General features: G+C 36.1%; 1 protein-coding gene across 4 annotated transcripts in view; it reads left to right on the forward strand.

The window, feature by feature from the left end:
• LOC103695628 (ABC transporter C family member 2-like) overlaps positions 1-14,070 on the forward strand; it is a 52,710-nt gene that overhangs the window by 13,987 nt on the left and 24,653 nt on the right. For all 4 annotated transcript variants that reach the window (XM_008776998.4, XM_008776999.4, XM_008776997.4 and 1 more), the window contains exons 12-17: positions 1,893-2,000; positions 3,331-3,465; positions 7,551-7,657; positions 7,751-7,844; positions 7,994-8,161; positions 12,945-13,085. In XM_008776998.4, the coding sequence (XP_008775220.2) occupies positions 1,893-2,000; positions 3,331-3,465; positions 7,551-7,657; positions 7,751-7,844; positions 7,994-8,161; positions 12,945-13,085 (753 nt within the window). The remainder of the gene's footprint in view (positions 1-1,892; positions 2,001-3,330; positions 3,466-7,550; positions 7,658-7,750; positions 7,845-7,993; positions 8,162-12,944; positions 13,086-14,070) is intronic.

The raw sequence follows: 14,070 nt of genomic DNA on the forward strand, positions 1-14,070 counted from the left end.
TGTCTTCTTTATAGAAATAGCTGATTTTAGATCAGAAGGGAGTATGAGAATAAGTTATCCATGTAGAACATGGCTCCAATTTCACTAACAATTCTACATACACTGGATATTATATTAGTGTCACTCTACTGCATTTCCATACTTGGATTATGTCAGGAAAAAGTTGAATCCAACTCTTTGATAATTTATTATCGCTTGATCGAATGTATGAGATTCCTCTGTATCATGGAATGCCGTACCGGTCCGGCCGTGGACCGGTACCGGAACGGATAAAAAACCGGAAAAAAAAAACCGGTATTTTCCGGTTTTTTATCCGAACCGGCCGGTACGGGCCTCTACCGGTGCGAACCGGCCGGTTTGCACCGGTACAATTTTGTTTTTTTTTTAGAACCACAGCGCCGCGCGCTGTGGTTTTTGAAACCACCGCGTACCGGCCGGTACGGGACCGGTACCAGCCGGTACGTACCGGACCGGACCGGTACCATACCGGTCTGGCCGGCCACCGGTACGCCGACCGGTACCGGTACGGCGGACCTTGCTCTGTATTCTAAATATTAAAAATGATTAAAGTATCACCACTAAGACTTGAAAATGTATCTCTGTTTTGTTCTCATGTTTTAGTCTCTAGAGTTTTCTCAAAGTTTCCTCACCTCATTTGTTGTTAGAAGACTTTGTGCACTCACAAAGATATGAAGATATGTTTTCTTCCCCTCCCATATGCACCATGTTGCTCTTTGTTATCCAACAGATAGCATCATGACATGTCTTTTCGTACTGTTACATCAGTGCAGTTTTTCTTTATTGGAATGTGAAGATCCCATAACATTTTGAGAGCTTATCTTTATCTCTATTTCGTCCGAGGCACCCAACACTATTTTGAAATCAAGACTTGAGGAGCCTGTCTTGATGTGTATTCATTTTACTGTTACAAAAAATTTGCACCATAAGTGTATGGCAGTGTGACATATAGTACATGCACTGACGTCAAACACAAACTCTATAATTCCCAATCCACCTTTGCAAAGCATGTAGATTTCCGTGAAAATGAAGGACATGATAGATATATATGTTCCATACTGTATCAATATCAAACTTCACTCTATTTGGAAAACACTCACTTTCAGAAGTCAAGGGGGATTATTTATAAGTTTTTAGTAGGGGAAAGATGCATTTGCTATACAATTATGGAGACATCATTATTTGTTGTGAGGTAGCATAAAAATATTGCATTAAGGATATAGATAACAAATCAATTATATTCCTTGAAGAAAGAAAAATCAGTTTTTCGACAAATTTTGACTCAAATGTTAATTAGATTTTCTTTGCTACTAAATTTGACCTCCCACCATACTTTTGAAAATCCGTATTCTCAATAAAACGATGGAGGAGTATCCCTGTAGCAAAATGTTAACCCTTCCTATGGCCTTATAAATTGATCCAAAACATCAAATGTGTTGCAAACCTTCTTTCACACTAATATATGCCCAACTTCTTAATTTATAGTCATAGTTTGACTTAAACTGACAGAATTTATATATCCTGTGTTTTCTCTTGGTTGCATCTTGTTCCGCTCATTACCTGAGTGATGAGCATGGAAGTTAAAAAAGCGGTCATATGCTCATGCAGAGATTGCTTCTCAAATAATGTTTCTTCCCCTTCTCCATTTGGTTTATCACTTATACGATGTTGATTAAGAAGTCTTGGATGCTTTAAGCAGATTATAAATTAATGCAAGTAATAAATAAATCATTTGTTTAAAATAATAATTTTTAAGAATTCTTTATTTTTTTAATAAAGTAGGTTTATTTTTCTTTAACCCTTTTTACGAATCATGTGGATGCAACATGTGATTGATATTATTGATTTGCATGGTTAATTCATCTTTTTTGCAGGTTGCAGCTGTGTTTCGCAAATCACTGAGACTATCACATGAGGGTCGCAGGAAATTTGCATCAGGGAAGATAACAAATTTGATGACAACTGATGCAGAAACACTCCAGGCATTTTTTCTCACTTTACTCCCAAATACTTAAATCAAATATTTTATGTTATTCCGTTTTAGCTACTCATGAACTTAAATTTGTAAATGTTTGACAATCAATGCATGACTTCTCACGCCTTTCCTAAGCTAAGTTATTTGCTATATCATGAGTAAGATGCAAATCAGTCTTGATGGTTTATAGCATACAATATAAACAACTGATCAGCATGATTTGCTATAATATAGGTTAACAAGGCCCACCATATCTACATGTTTGCCTGGCCCAAGGTTGTCAAATTACCTAGGCGAGGCGAAGCAGTGGACCCCGTATATGGCCTAGGCAGGCGCCTAGGCGCGTCAGCGGTCGCTTAAGGGACAAAGGCCTTGAAGCATTTATCCTAAATACTTTCAACCATATGTATCAATAAGTAAATATATCATCTATATAATCCATTTTCACCAATATATGCATTATTAAACCTATTTTTCATGCACAAAAAGTTCAAAGACCAAAATCCACAAGAAGAGAGTAGCAACAATATTGCTGCCTCTACAGCAACCAACAGGTTGCAAAATATAGCCAAGAGGCCCAAGACTGAGCAAGAAGCAAGAGGAGGGTAGGAAGTAGTAGCTGGCAAGATGGAAGACCACAATCAACAACCATGAAGGAAGATGAGAAAGCAGAACAAGAGGAAAATGTTATTGGAAAAAGGAAAAGAATGGTCAGATGAAGAATGGATAGGAGTAGGAAAAAGAAAGGAAAGAAAAATTAGAAAGAGAAGATGAAGATGAAAATTGATATAAAGAAGGAAAAAATATACACAAACTTGGCACTAGTGTTGGCCACCATAACCATTTTTGCTAGTCAAGGCTGCAGGTTGACCTATCTGTAGCTGTTTATAAGCCCTCTAATTGCTGTAAGGTTGGTAGTAGCTTCAATGTCCTCTTTCATTTTCCGTATGGGGGTTTAAATAGGGAAAGAAGGCGGACAAAGTAAATCTCAAAGGAACAATGTTTAAGCGGGCTTGGCCTAGGCAGCCCGGCCAAATTAAGTGCTTAGGCACTAGGCTGCCACTTTTGACAACATTGGCCTAGGCTTTATGGCGACTCTTATGTGCATGTCTTGGCTTCACAACATCTTCAACACTAGTATATAATTCACTTTTAGTTTTCGTAGTATTTTCTATAAATAATCAACTTTATTATTATTTGATGATTGTGGACCACTCAACATGATGTTAATGTTATTCTAGAATCTGTGAGACACAGTAAACTATTGGTCTACACCATGATTTTATGTTGAGATATATGCTTAAATGCATAATTGATATGTAATTCTCTTTGTGCAGCAAGTCTGCCAACAGCTTCACACTGTATGGTCAGCTCCTTTTCGTATTACCATAGCTGTTGTTCTGCTGTACAAACAGCTAGGGGTCGCATCACTTGTTGGCTCATTAATGCTGGTTTTCATGTTCCCCTTACAGGTAGTTCTCTATTTAGTGATTTCATGTTCTTTATGCTGTTTTTTGTTCATTAGTCTCATATATATTCTTGCCTATAAACATTGTGATGATGTAAAAGAGAGATGTGGTGTCAATCTTATAGTTTTTTTTTTTTTTTGCTGGAACGGGCATTTCATACCTCACGGGTACGAATACACTCAAGAAAATCAGAAAGCAAAAGGTCCCGAAGTGCTCCGGGCATCTCTCTCTCTCTCCAGGCCATAGGATACCTCCTGAGTGGCTCGCTACATAAGCTGCCACCTAGTCGGCCGCCCCATTGGCCTCACGATATACATGCATTGCCTGAAATGTGACACCCTCCCTCCCCATCTCCCAAATGTCGCGGAGCAGGGGATGATCTCCTCCATAATTGCTCGGGCCCTTTCGGACCCAGTTGATCACCGTGGCCGAATCTCTCTCTAGTAAGACTGAACTTGCCTGAAGCACTCGCCGCGCGTAGCACATACCCATCCAGACCGCTCGCAGCTCTGCTCCAGGAACCGAGGTGTCGAAAATCTAACAGCCTCCCGCCGCCACCGCATAAGAACTCGGTCCCCTGATAACGAATCCAGCCCCACCTCTCTTACCTCCATCCAAGACTGAGCCATTTGGTCAGGCATAATTTGGTCATTTCTAAGTAAATACTCGATCTTTGCCCACCATCAAACTAAAGCCCCGTTTAGCAGAGCTATTGGCAGTAGAGCTTTCAGATGTAGAGCTTTTTAAAGTAGCGCCTTTTGAAGTAGAGCTTTTATAACAAAAACTATTTGTTGTTTGGTAACTACATTTCTAAAGTATTGTGGAACTTTAATATGTGTTTGGCAAACAAACTGAGAAAGTACTTTTGGTATGACAAAATGACCATAAAGGATATTACATAGTATTATATAACATAGCATAATAAAATATAATATGTATTAATACATAAATATATGATATAGTAGAATATTACTGTAATGTAATATAATATTTTTCTAATATAAGTAATATAATATTGTATCCTATAGCATAATAATATAACAAAATTTGATATTATATAACATAACATATCAATGTATTATGATATAATGTAATATAATATTATATTTATAGTATAATACAATATTTTGATATAAAACATTATAATTATTATCATTATATATTAATATTTTATGAATAATTGAATATAATATTTTTAGGAACTAATTTTTGGAAAAAGTATAGAGCCACGCAATCATACTTGCAAAAGTGAGATTTTACGATTCTTTTCTTTCCAATGCTTTCCTCATTCAAAATGATGGATAAATAAATAGAGAAAAGAAATAATACTTTGATCACGTGGTAAGGGAGAAAGCCAAGACTGATTAGGGTTTCTTGTTTGTTGGGGTGGGCTCCTGTAGATTTCTTTTTTCGTTCATTATGATATAAAGGGACACTTCCTATAATTATATGATTTTATCATGGGTATTTTAGTCCAAAAAGAAAAATTTTATAAATCTAAAGCTGCTTCTCGATGCGTGCTAAAAGTGTTTTTCCGAAGAAGCTCCATTTTGGAGCTTTTTCCAAGTAGACATTTTCAGCTTTTTGGCAAAGCTAAAATAACTTTCCGATTTTTTTACCAAATACTCCTATTCCATTCAAAAGTACTTTTGGAGGGCCAGAGAGCACTTTCTGGCCCACCAAAAACTCTGCCAAATGGGGCTAAGTACTTTACGTTCTACTACTTTCAAAACTAGATCTTAAAGTATTTATTGCCTTAGTTTAAGCTTGAATTTGAATAGGGAATACCTTGCATAGCTCACAATTTAAGTATCTTTATAGAGATAGTAAACAACTTTATTTATAAGTTGATGGTTGATTACTAAGACTGATCCCCATTTTCAGCACCTTCATCATCTTGCTAGCACCAAAGCCCTTGTTTACAAAATGCCTTTAATATTTTAAAGATTTCTTTCTTAATATTATCTTTTATGAAAAAGTATAATAGTTCCATTGGAAAGATAGGCATAGTAGAAATTTGTGCATCTGTTTGGAATATCTCTTACAAAATATTTGAAATATTTTTGTTTTTTCTATGGATAAATTTAACTATACCTTGGGAACATGTATGAGCCACTTTCATTATTGTTTAGTCCATTTTAGGTGATCCTTAGCAATGTTTTAAATCCAGGTGGGATGGGGGTGTTTTGGCCATCACATCCAATTCCTCTGAGAAAATGGGTTTGGGATGGGGACAAGACTTTGAAACCTATCCATGTAGGAAAAGAAGAGGAAAGAGGAAACAAAGAAAGGAAGAAAAGAAGAAGAAAAGAATAAATTACCACTCAATTAAAATAAAGTTTTTTTCCCCTTTAGGGGGAGAGTGTTGTGTTGTTGATGGTGTAATGGTCTTCGATCACCAAATTCAATGCTACTGTATTGTATTGGTATCAAAATGGAGTTTGGGGCATCAAAATCAATTGTTAATTTTAATCAAGTAATATGATTTTTTGTTTTATTTCTAAGTTATACGATTTATGTCTGAAGTACACAATTTTGAGCAAACATAGAACTAAGATAATAAAAGATAGAGTAAATTACAAACCTCCCCTCGAGATTAGGGATAAATTATACTTACATCAAATTGTTTGAAAAACCTACACTTACCCCCCGAGATTTATTTTTATCCAACGCTTTAACCCATAACTTAATAGAACTCTAGTCAAACTGTTAACCTTAAATAGGACCCAAATACCATGTTAGAAAAAATTCAAAAATGACCAAAATAACCTTAAGTGACATAGTAACACCCAAGGACACCAGAAAATATTTGCATCCTTCTCCCCACCTAAGAGCACTTTCGACTTTTCATCTGAGGTATTTGGTTTCACTAATGCTGTTAATTTAATTGGATGAAAGTTTAGGTTTTACAAACTATTGGTCTAAGTATAATAAACATAAACTTCAAGGGGTTTTTTTTTTTGTAATTTACCCTAAAATATAAGAAAAGAGAAAAAGATTGGTGGCTGAAATAGGCTATACCAAGGGGATAAAGGCAATGTCAAAGTGTATTTGTTGATACCCTTTGTCGATATCGGATGTGAGATAGTGCCCACCCTTGGCTGATATTGGTTTAATGTTTAATATGTTGAACCTTGTTCTCAGGAAGAACTTTTTTCATTTTCAAAGGGTTCAATGTTGAGTTCATTCTGTCTTGCTTTTGTTTGCCAATTTCTTTATCTTTATTTGAGATTTTAACTTAACACTTGGACCAAATCATGATATTATATAGGTAAGCAAAAATTAATAGTGTTATGCTAGAATGAGAAGGTAGGTAACTTATATCTATATTATGTTGATAGTCAGTATAGTGCTTTTTAAGTTTAAACCTTAAAGTATCTAGCAAGGTTCGTTGAACTGGTATTGGAGATCGTACCGGCTGGTGATCGGTTTGATGCGGTCCAAGTCTATATCATGCCGTTCTAGGGCGTACCAAAATAGGGTGAGTTGAGAGGGAGGGGGAGAGGGAGAGAGAGAAGAAAAGAGAGGGAGGGAAGGAGAGAGAGAGAGAGGGAGGAAGGGAGGGAGAGGGAGGGAGAGGGAGAGAGAGAGGCTTTGAACAACCCTCATCGTCATTGTTAAGGGGGAGAGTGACAGGGAGAGGGAGACTTACTTGGCCAGCCGGGATGGAAGGGATTAGGATTTCGGGGTTGGGGGGGGGGGTGATGAAGCGAAGCAGAGTGAGACATGCCGATTCGGAGTGAATGAAGCGAGGTAGAGTGGAGAACGAAGCAACCGGACCGGGTGAGCCTTATATGCCGAATCAAAGTCTCAAACCATGTCAGTAACTAACTGGTCCAGTTTGGTACACATCGAACTAGCCACATTGGCTAGCCTTACTATCTTAAGCCTACACCTTGTTGTATATTTAGAATGATTGGTCACATGCTATTTGCTTTTTCTAGACAATTATCAACAAAGTCTCTGAATATAGTTTCGTACAGATTTATATACATCCTACATTATATTGTATCAATTCTTCATATTTATAAACAACCATGAATTATGTTCTTTCAGTTTCTGATTTTTGGTTCCTTTTGTGGCATCAGACATTTGTAATAAGCAAAATGCAGAAACTGTCTAAGGAGGGCCTGCAACGTACTGACAAGCGCATTGGTCTTATGAATGAGATATTGGCTGCTATGGATACTGTGAAGTATGCTGCAATTTGATTGTGACCTGCTCTGCATTTGTTTTTTAACTTAATTTTGGAGTGAGTGATTGCCCTTAATTTTTTTTTATGGGGCAGATGCTATGCATGGGAGCAAAGTTTCCACTCAAAAGTGCAGAGCGTTCGCAATGATGAGCTTTCATGGTTCCGTAGGGCTCAGCTATTAGCAGCAGTAAGCCCAAAGACATTTTTTTAATGCTTGTAATGGAATGGTAGAATCAAATGTTGGCAATGTTGATCTTAACCCTTATTTCTTTTTCTTTTTGTTTTTTGAATAATATAGTTACCATACTGTTTATGGCTCACTGTTATGTTTTGCAGTTGAATACTTTTATGCTGAACAGCATACCAGTTGTTGTTATAGTCGTATCATTTGGGATGTTTTCTTTACTTGGAGGGGATCTGACACCTGCAAAAGCATTTACATCACTTTCACTGTTTTCAGTGTTAAGGTTTCCACTGTTCATGCTCCCTAATGTGATAACTCAGGTATGATACTCCTCATTTTCTTTGATGTGTTTTTCTTGGAAAAAGATTATGATAAACCCAGTTGGATTTGCTTGTGTGATTATAAAACTACAGCAAACTATTTTGTTGCTTGAAGCTTGAAACAACAATATGAGTTCCTGTTATTGAGAAATTAAATTTAGTAATTATACATTTATATTTTCTGCAATCTGGGCTTTTAATGGGGTTTTAGCACACTGACTGAACATATATATAATATCTGTCTGTCTGTATGTCTGCCATGAGCTTGCTAGTCGGGCTTGGCTAGACTGGCACCCTATCTCTCAAATGATCGATTGACTTCTTATGCCTAGTAAGTTCCATTTATAAGCAAGGAAACTCAGTCTTGTATAGAAGATATTATTGGATTACCAATTGTATAATATGACATAACAAGGTGCGCAAACGAAGAACCTTTTCTACCAGTGAATTTTGGGAAACTGCTAGCTAGTGTGTCACTTTGTGCCACGTTTGTTTTATTTGTCTCGTCCTCACCTGATTTTGGCTGGGTTTTCTCCCATTCTAGTTCTCAAAAAAAAAAGTTTGAACTGATGCTGGAAACAGCAATGCGATTGCTTTTATTACCGGATCTTTTTTTTTTTGAGGTTTAAAACATGCATTACATCTTAGTCATTTGATAGTTAGCCGCCTTTTTTTTATTTGGTGAGGTTGGTGAATTGTGATCGAAAATATTGTTGAATATGTGATGCAGTGTGAGGTAGAAAAACCAAATGTGAGATGAAGTAGATGGTGACAAGAAGAGCTAATAAGGAACACTTGCTAACATTTTATTTTTTTTCAAAAGATAGGAATACTCAGACAAAGGACTCCACCTTCATTTATGATTTTAATTTCTTGCTGCCAAGTATTGTGTGGCTGGCCTATTTGATCTGAGTCCAAAGATGAGTCCTGTTAACTTCCAATGTTCAGATCTTCATGGATCCCCATATTTGAAGCTCCTTCCACTTCATCACATTAACTGATGGCACCAGGACTCCCTCAATGCTACTAACTAAATTGGACTTTCTGACACTAAATTTTCTCATAGTAAAACCTCATAACCAAGGATTGTTGTGCCAAAATCGGGCCCCAGACTGGTTGCCCGGCGGGATGGGTTGGTACAGCCCCGTGCCATTCTGTGCCGGGCTTGTACCGATATAGTAAAGGGGGGGAGAGGGAGAACGGGAGAGAGAAAAAGAGAGAGAGAATGGGTAGAGTGGGAGGGGGGCCGGAGAGTTGTGTAGAGGAGCCCCTCCTCCGCCTCCTCCATGCGGCTCGCTGGCCCTCCGCCAGCTGGCCTCCACCTCCATCTCTCTTTCTCTCTCCCTCTCCCTCTCTCCTCTCTCTCTCTTTTCCTTTATTTTCTTCTCCTTCTCTCCCTTCGTTGCCAGTTCTCGTTTTGGTTACTGGAATCGTCCCGGTCCGCTGCCGGTATGGATCGGTACACTCCAAATCGGATGGTTTGAGACGGTTCTGCCGACCATGCTCATATAAGTGTCAAAACAATCCAAAACATGCTTCCTGATGGTTTTCATCTCATAACCAATCAGTTGTAATCCTTGTATACTTAATGATCAATAATTTGAAATAAAACTGGCTAGGTTTTACATTTGACATTTGGCTGTCTTCTGTAGCTCTAGATTTTGAAAATGAACTAATCAATGTCTAGGATATCCTCCAAATACATGTCTCCTACCATGTCAAATGTACCTAATCAAAAACATTTTGCAAAATAAGGAACATGAAATACTCCTATATTATAAACTAAGATTGGCACTAAAGTTGAATTTAAAAACTAATGCAATTCCAGTGCCTCATGAGCCAAATCATTGGATTCTTGTTATGGAGCCTTTTAATAAACCATGACTTGGCTTGCCTTGGATCTAATTGGCTGATGAGAACTCATTATCTAGTTTACATAATTTATAACCTCTCTCCTTTGATGAATTCCAACTGTACAAAGCGATGCAATGTCCCTACCTATTATAGTCAGCACTATGCTGCCACCCATAATATTTGTGAAAATTTTCTTTGTTTATCTATGCCAGTTCATGGCTTCATGCTAACTGGCATGTACGATTTTGAGCCAGTATTGACATTGACACAGCATTGGCACAGTATCCACTAAATCTTTTTTTTAAAATTTTATCATTAGAAAAGGGATTTTCAAAGTTTTTTGCCTCTTTCCTGCATGGCATGGCTCTTGCTGCTTGGCCACTGACTAGCATGTCAGCGGCACTGAAATTGATGATATTGATTGACATTGATAGTTTTTATTCATTTGTTTCATTTCATTCTGTCTGAAACCATGATTCCAATGTTTGTCAATATGATATTCCCTTTCCCATGTTGCATCAAACCTTAAAAATCACTATGTTAGATTTTCATTTGCTTCATCATGTTAATGGGCTGTGCAATTAAGCAGTTATTTCTGGAAGTATGATGTTGCATGGACATGGACACGGACACAAGAATCAAACAAGGATATGCACCCAAGCGTGTGGTTCAGCAAGAGAAAAAACATGAGATTTGGTGATATATAGAAAATAATTATATATAAATTTAATAAAATTTGTCACAGAAAAACTAGAATTATTGAAGTGTTCTATCTTCTCTATTGTTGGCATGATATATATATATATATATATATATATATATATATATATATATATATATATATATATATATATATATATATATATATTTGTTCTTAAGCCTAAACTCCAAATTTCTTAGTAGGCAAATGAAGTATATTATCATGATGATTATCATCTTGGTTTCAATTTTCAACTTCCTATTAATTATTTATATCATATATTATAAAGTATCGGTATTATCATATCATGTTATAGGTTGCTTATAGCATGTGTGATCATTTTATTTGTTTATAGAAATAAAATAATCTTTAGAGGATACGACAAGACAGGAGTATGAATTATTAAATGTTTTAAAAAGAAGGAAGGGCTTTCTTAGACATAAGAATTTATGACATTAAATGCTTTTGGAAAATGAGTTTTTCTATTTTAAAAGCCAAGATTGCCTTCGAGATTTCAATGAGGTAGGGTAAGAGTACCTTCCCATGGTACTTTGTAAAAGTAAGTTTTATCAATAGAAATAGTTTTAAATTTAATTGTCATTTGGATTGCTTTAGAAGCAATAGGATTTGTTCCCAACAACAACTTTGATGGTTGTACCCCAAAAGATTATTAGTAACAAATAAAATAATATGTATATATATTATGTAGCTGATATATAATATTTTTAAAACTCAAGATAAAATATTTTGGAAACATTACATCTGCCTAATTAATATGTTGTTGAGATTTTTGAGTTGATAACAATTCAAAATTTAAGAAGCTTGACCACTACCAGCTAGACCTATTCTGGCCCGGCTGGGCCTTTGAGCCTATCTTCCAAGCCCAAGCCACCCTTACTCAGGCTTCAGGCTAGGTCTCGAGCTTTATAACTAGTTTTTAATTTTTAAAAATTACTATAGTACTTAAAAATATTTTAGGAAAAAAATACTAAGTTTGAATAATTAAAGATTGCCAACAAAGTAAAACATGTTTCTTATCCCATTAAGTTCACATATCAATAATAATTATTAATTAATTATACAAAATATCAAACATAACCAAATAATACAAGAAAAATAAAAGAATTTGGGCCTGGCCGAGCTTGGTTGGGCTTTCATCCCCAAGAACGAGCCCAACCTAGTAATTGCCTATTTTCCAAGCCCCAGCTAGCCTACCGGGCCTAATACGTTAGGCCTGAGCCCCCCCAAAAGGCTTCACGAGCAAGTCGGGCAGGTCTTCAAACAACACAACACTACCTGATTTCCAAATCGCTTTCCCCTTTATCTGCTTTTCCCTTTTCCTCTCCCTTACCTCTTGCTTTCTTGGCTTCCTCCTTTCAATCCCTCTCTTGTTGCTTTCATTGTCTCTTTTAGCATGTAGGCGCATTCCAATCCTTGCAAACTGGCCATGCTACCAAATTGATCATCGTTTCTGACCTAAACCAAGGAGTGTCGCTAGCTGACAACCTAGGTTTGCCCCTCTCTCCCCCCTGCTAGCCTCACTGCATTTTCCTCTATCCTTGTCGAATTTGCCAATTTACTACGTCAAATACTTGGTGGATAGAATTGGACTCTTTGCGATGATGCAAGAGATAGAATTTGCATGTTGAGTGCGTACCTAATGAGTCTTACACTTGTCGACTCATTGATACATGTTGACTCATCTTTTTGGCTCGGACTAATGAGTCCAAGTAACACTGTCTCACACAAATCTTTTTTATCCTTAATATATAGAATCGACATATTATACTAGTTAAAGAGCAAATAATTATGTGGTTATTTATGAAATAGAGATAACTTTTTGTTGGTATTATTGCTACCTTTTGTCCACTAACATGTCTTTAAGCATGTCATTGCTTTTTCTGGTGTGAGCTTGTTCCTTCTAAATATGTGCTCTTATGTGGCCTTTGCATTATCTATCATCGCCACTTAGCAACTACAACATGATAAGACTGCAGTAGACACTAGAGCATGGATGCCAAATGTCCATGTGTCTCCAAGTGTCTGTTGCCTTTTTTGGTAGTTTATGAATTGTTGGAATTCTAGTTGACCATAGCATTTAGAAGCTTTAAAAGTAGTTTGCCTCCAGAAAAATCTGCTTAATTTTTGGTGCATAATGCACTTGCAGTTATTCTAGCAGTCATGCAGGAGTCTTAACTATGCTTTATTTATTTGTTTATTTTTTGGCAGGTTGTGAATGCAAATGTATCATTGAAACGTCTAGAGGAGTTGTTCCTTTTGGAAGAGAGAGTACTGATGCCAAATCCACCAATCGAGCCAATGCATCCAGCTATCTCAATTAAGAATGGATATTTTTCTTGGGAGTCAAAGGTTCATTTCCATATTTTACCTTTTTATTCTTTTTAGCCATTTTGGACTCTCTCTTTTTTGTGATGTGTTCTTCTTGGCATTAGTCCTTGAAGAACATAGATGATGTCATGACCTTGTTAACAAATACCTTTTCCCCGAAGACCTTTTTTAGCTGACAAGGAATGCAAACCTTATTATTCTTCGCAACCAGTCATCACCTTGTTTTTGGGGTGGCCCTAGAGCCTTATACTAAAAAGTCTGTTTAGTCCGGAATTAATCCAATTAAACAATGGTGGTTTGGATGGATTTTTGGATATGATGTAGGTAATGACTTATTCTACAATTTGATAGATTTTTTTAGCTATTGTTTATTTGAAAATAATAAATTTGTAAAATTTTGAAAAAATTGGTAGCATGTTTGCACTTGTGTTGTGCGCATGCTACCAAATTTTCACGAATAATGATGTCAATGTAGGTGTGCTCTATTCACCCGAAGTTAAATAAATTTAAAATTAACCCTACAAAATACTTCCTTTTGGGTTGTTTTTTTTTTTATGATGTGCATATAGAGCTGTTCTGCGAAAGCTATCAGTTTAAGATAATTTTATGGTAGTTTAAACTTTAAAGTTTATTACTGAATTAATTATTCTTGAAATATCAAAAATTGTTATAATTTAAAAATATACATGAAGTCCAAGCTAATTATACACTGTTTTTTGAGTTATATATTGTATTTGGTTTGCAATTACAATTTTTTATTTGTTTTTTGAATTTTAATAGCAATTTATGATTTACTTATAAATATGTTAAATTTTCTAATTTCAAAAAATTATACTTTAAGTGTTACGTAATTATATTTGCACTTCTACCCCATCTGTAAAAAATCTCTAAAATTTCTAGATCTTTTTAGTGTACATCAATCCCATTGCTGTAATTGTTAGTATGCCCCTTCTATGTAGATTTATGATTTCTAGTAATCTAATTGCTTTTCAAAAGCTAATCTTAA

Source organism: Phoenix dactylifera, unplaced genomic scaffold, assembly GCF_009389715.1.
Source record: "Phoenix dactylifera cultivar Barhee BC4 unplaced genomic scaffold, palm_55x_up_171113_PBpolish2nd_filt_p 000164F, whole genome shotgun sequence".
Lineage (NCBI taxonomy): Eukaryota > Viridiplantae > Streptophyta > Magnoliopsida > Arecales > Arecaceae > Phoenix > Phoenix dactylifera.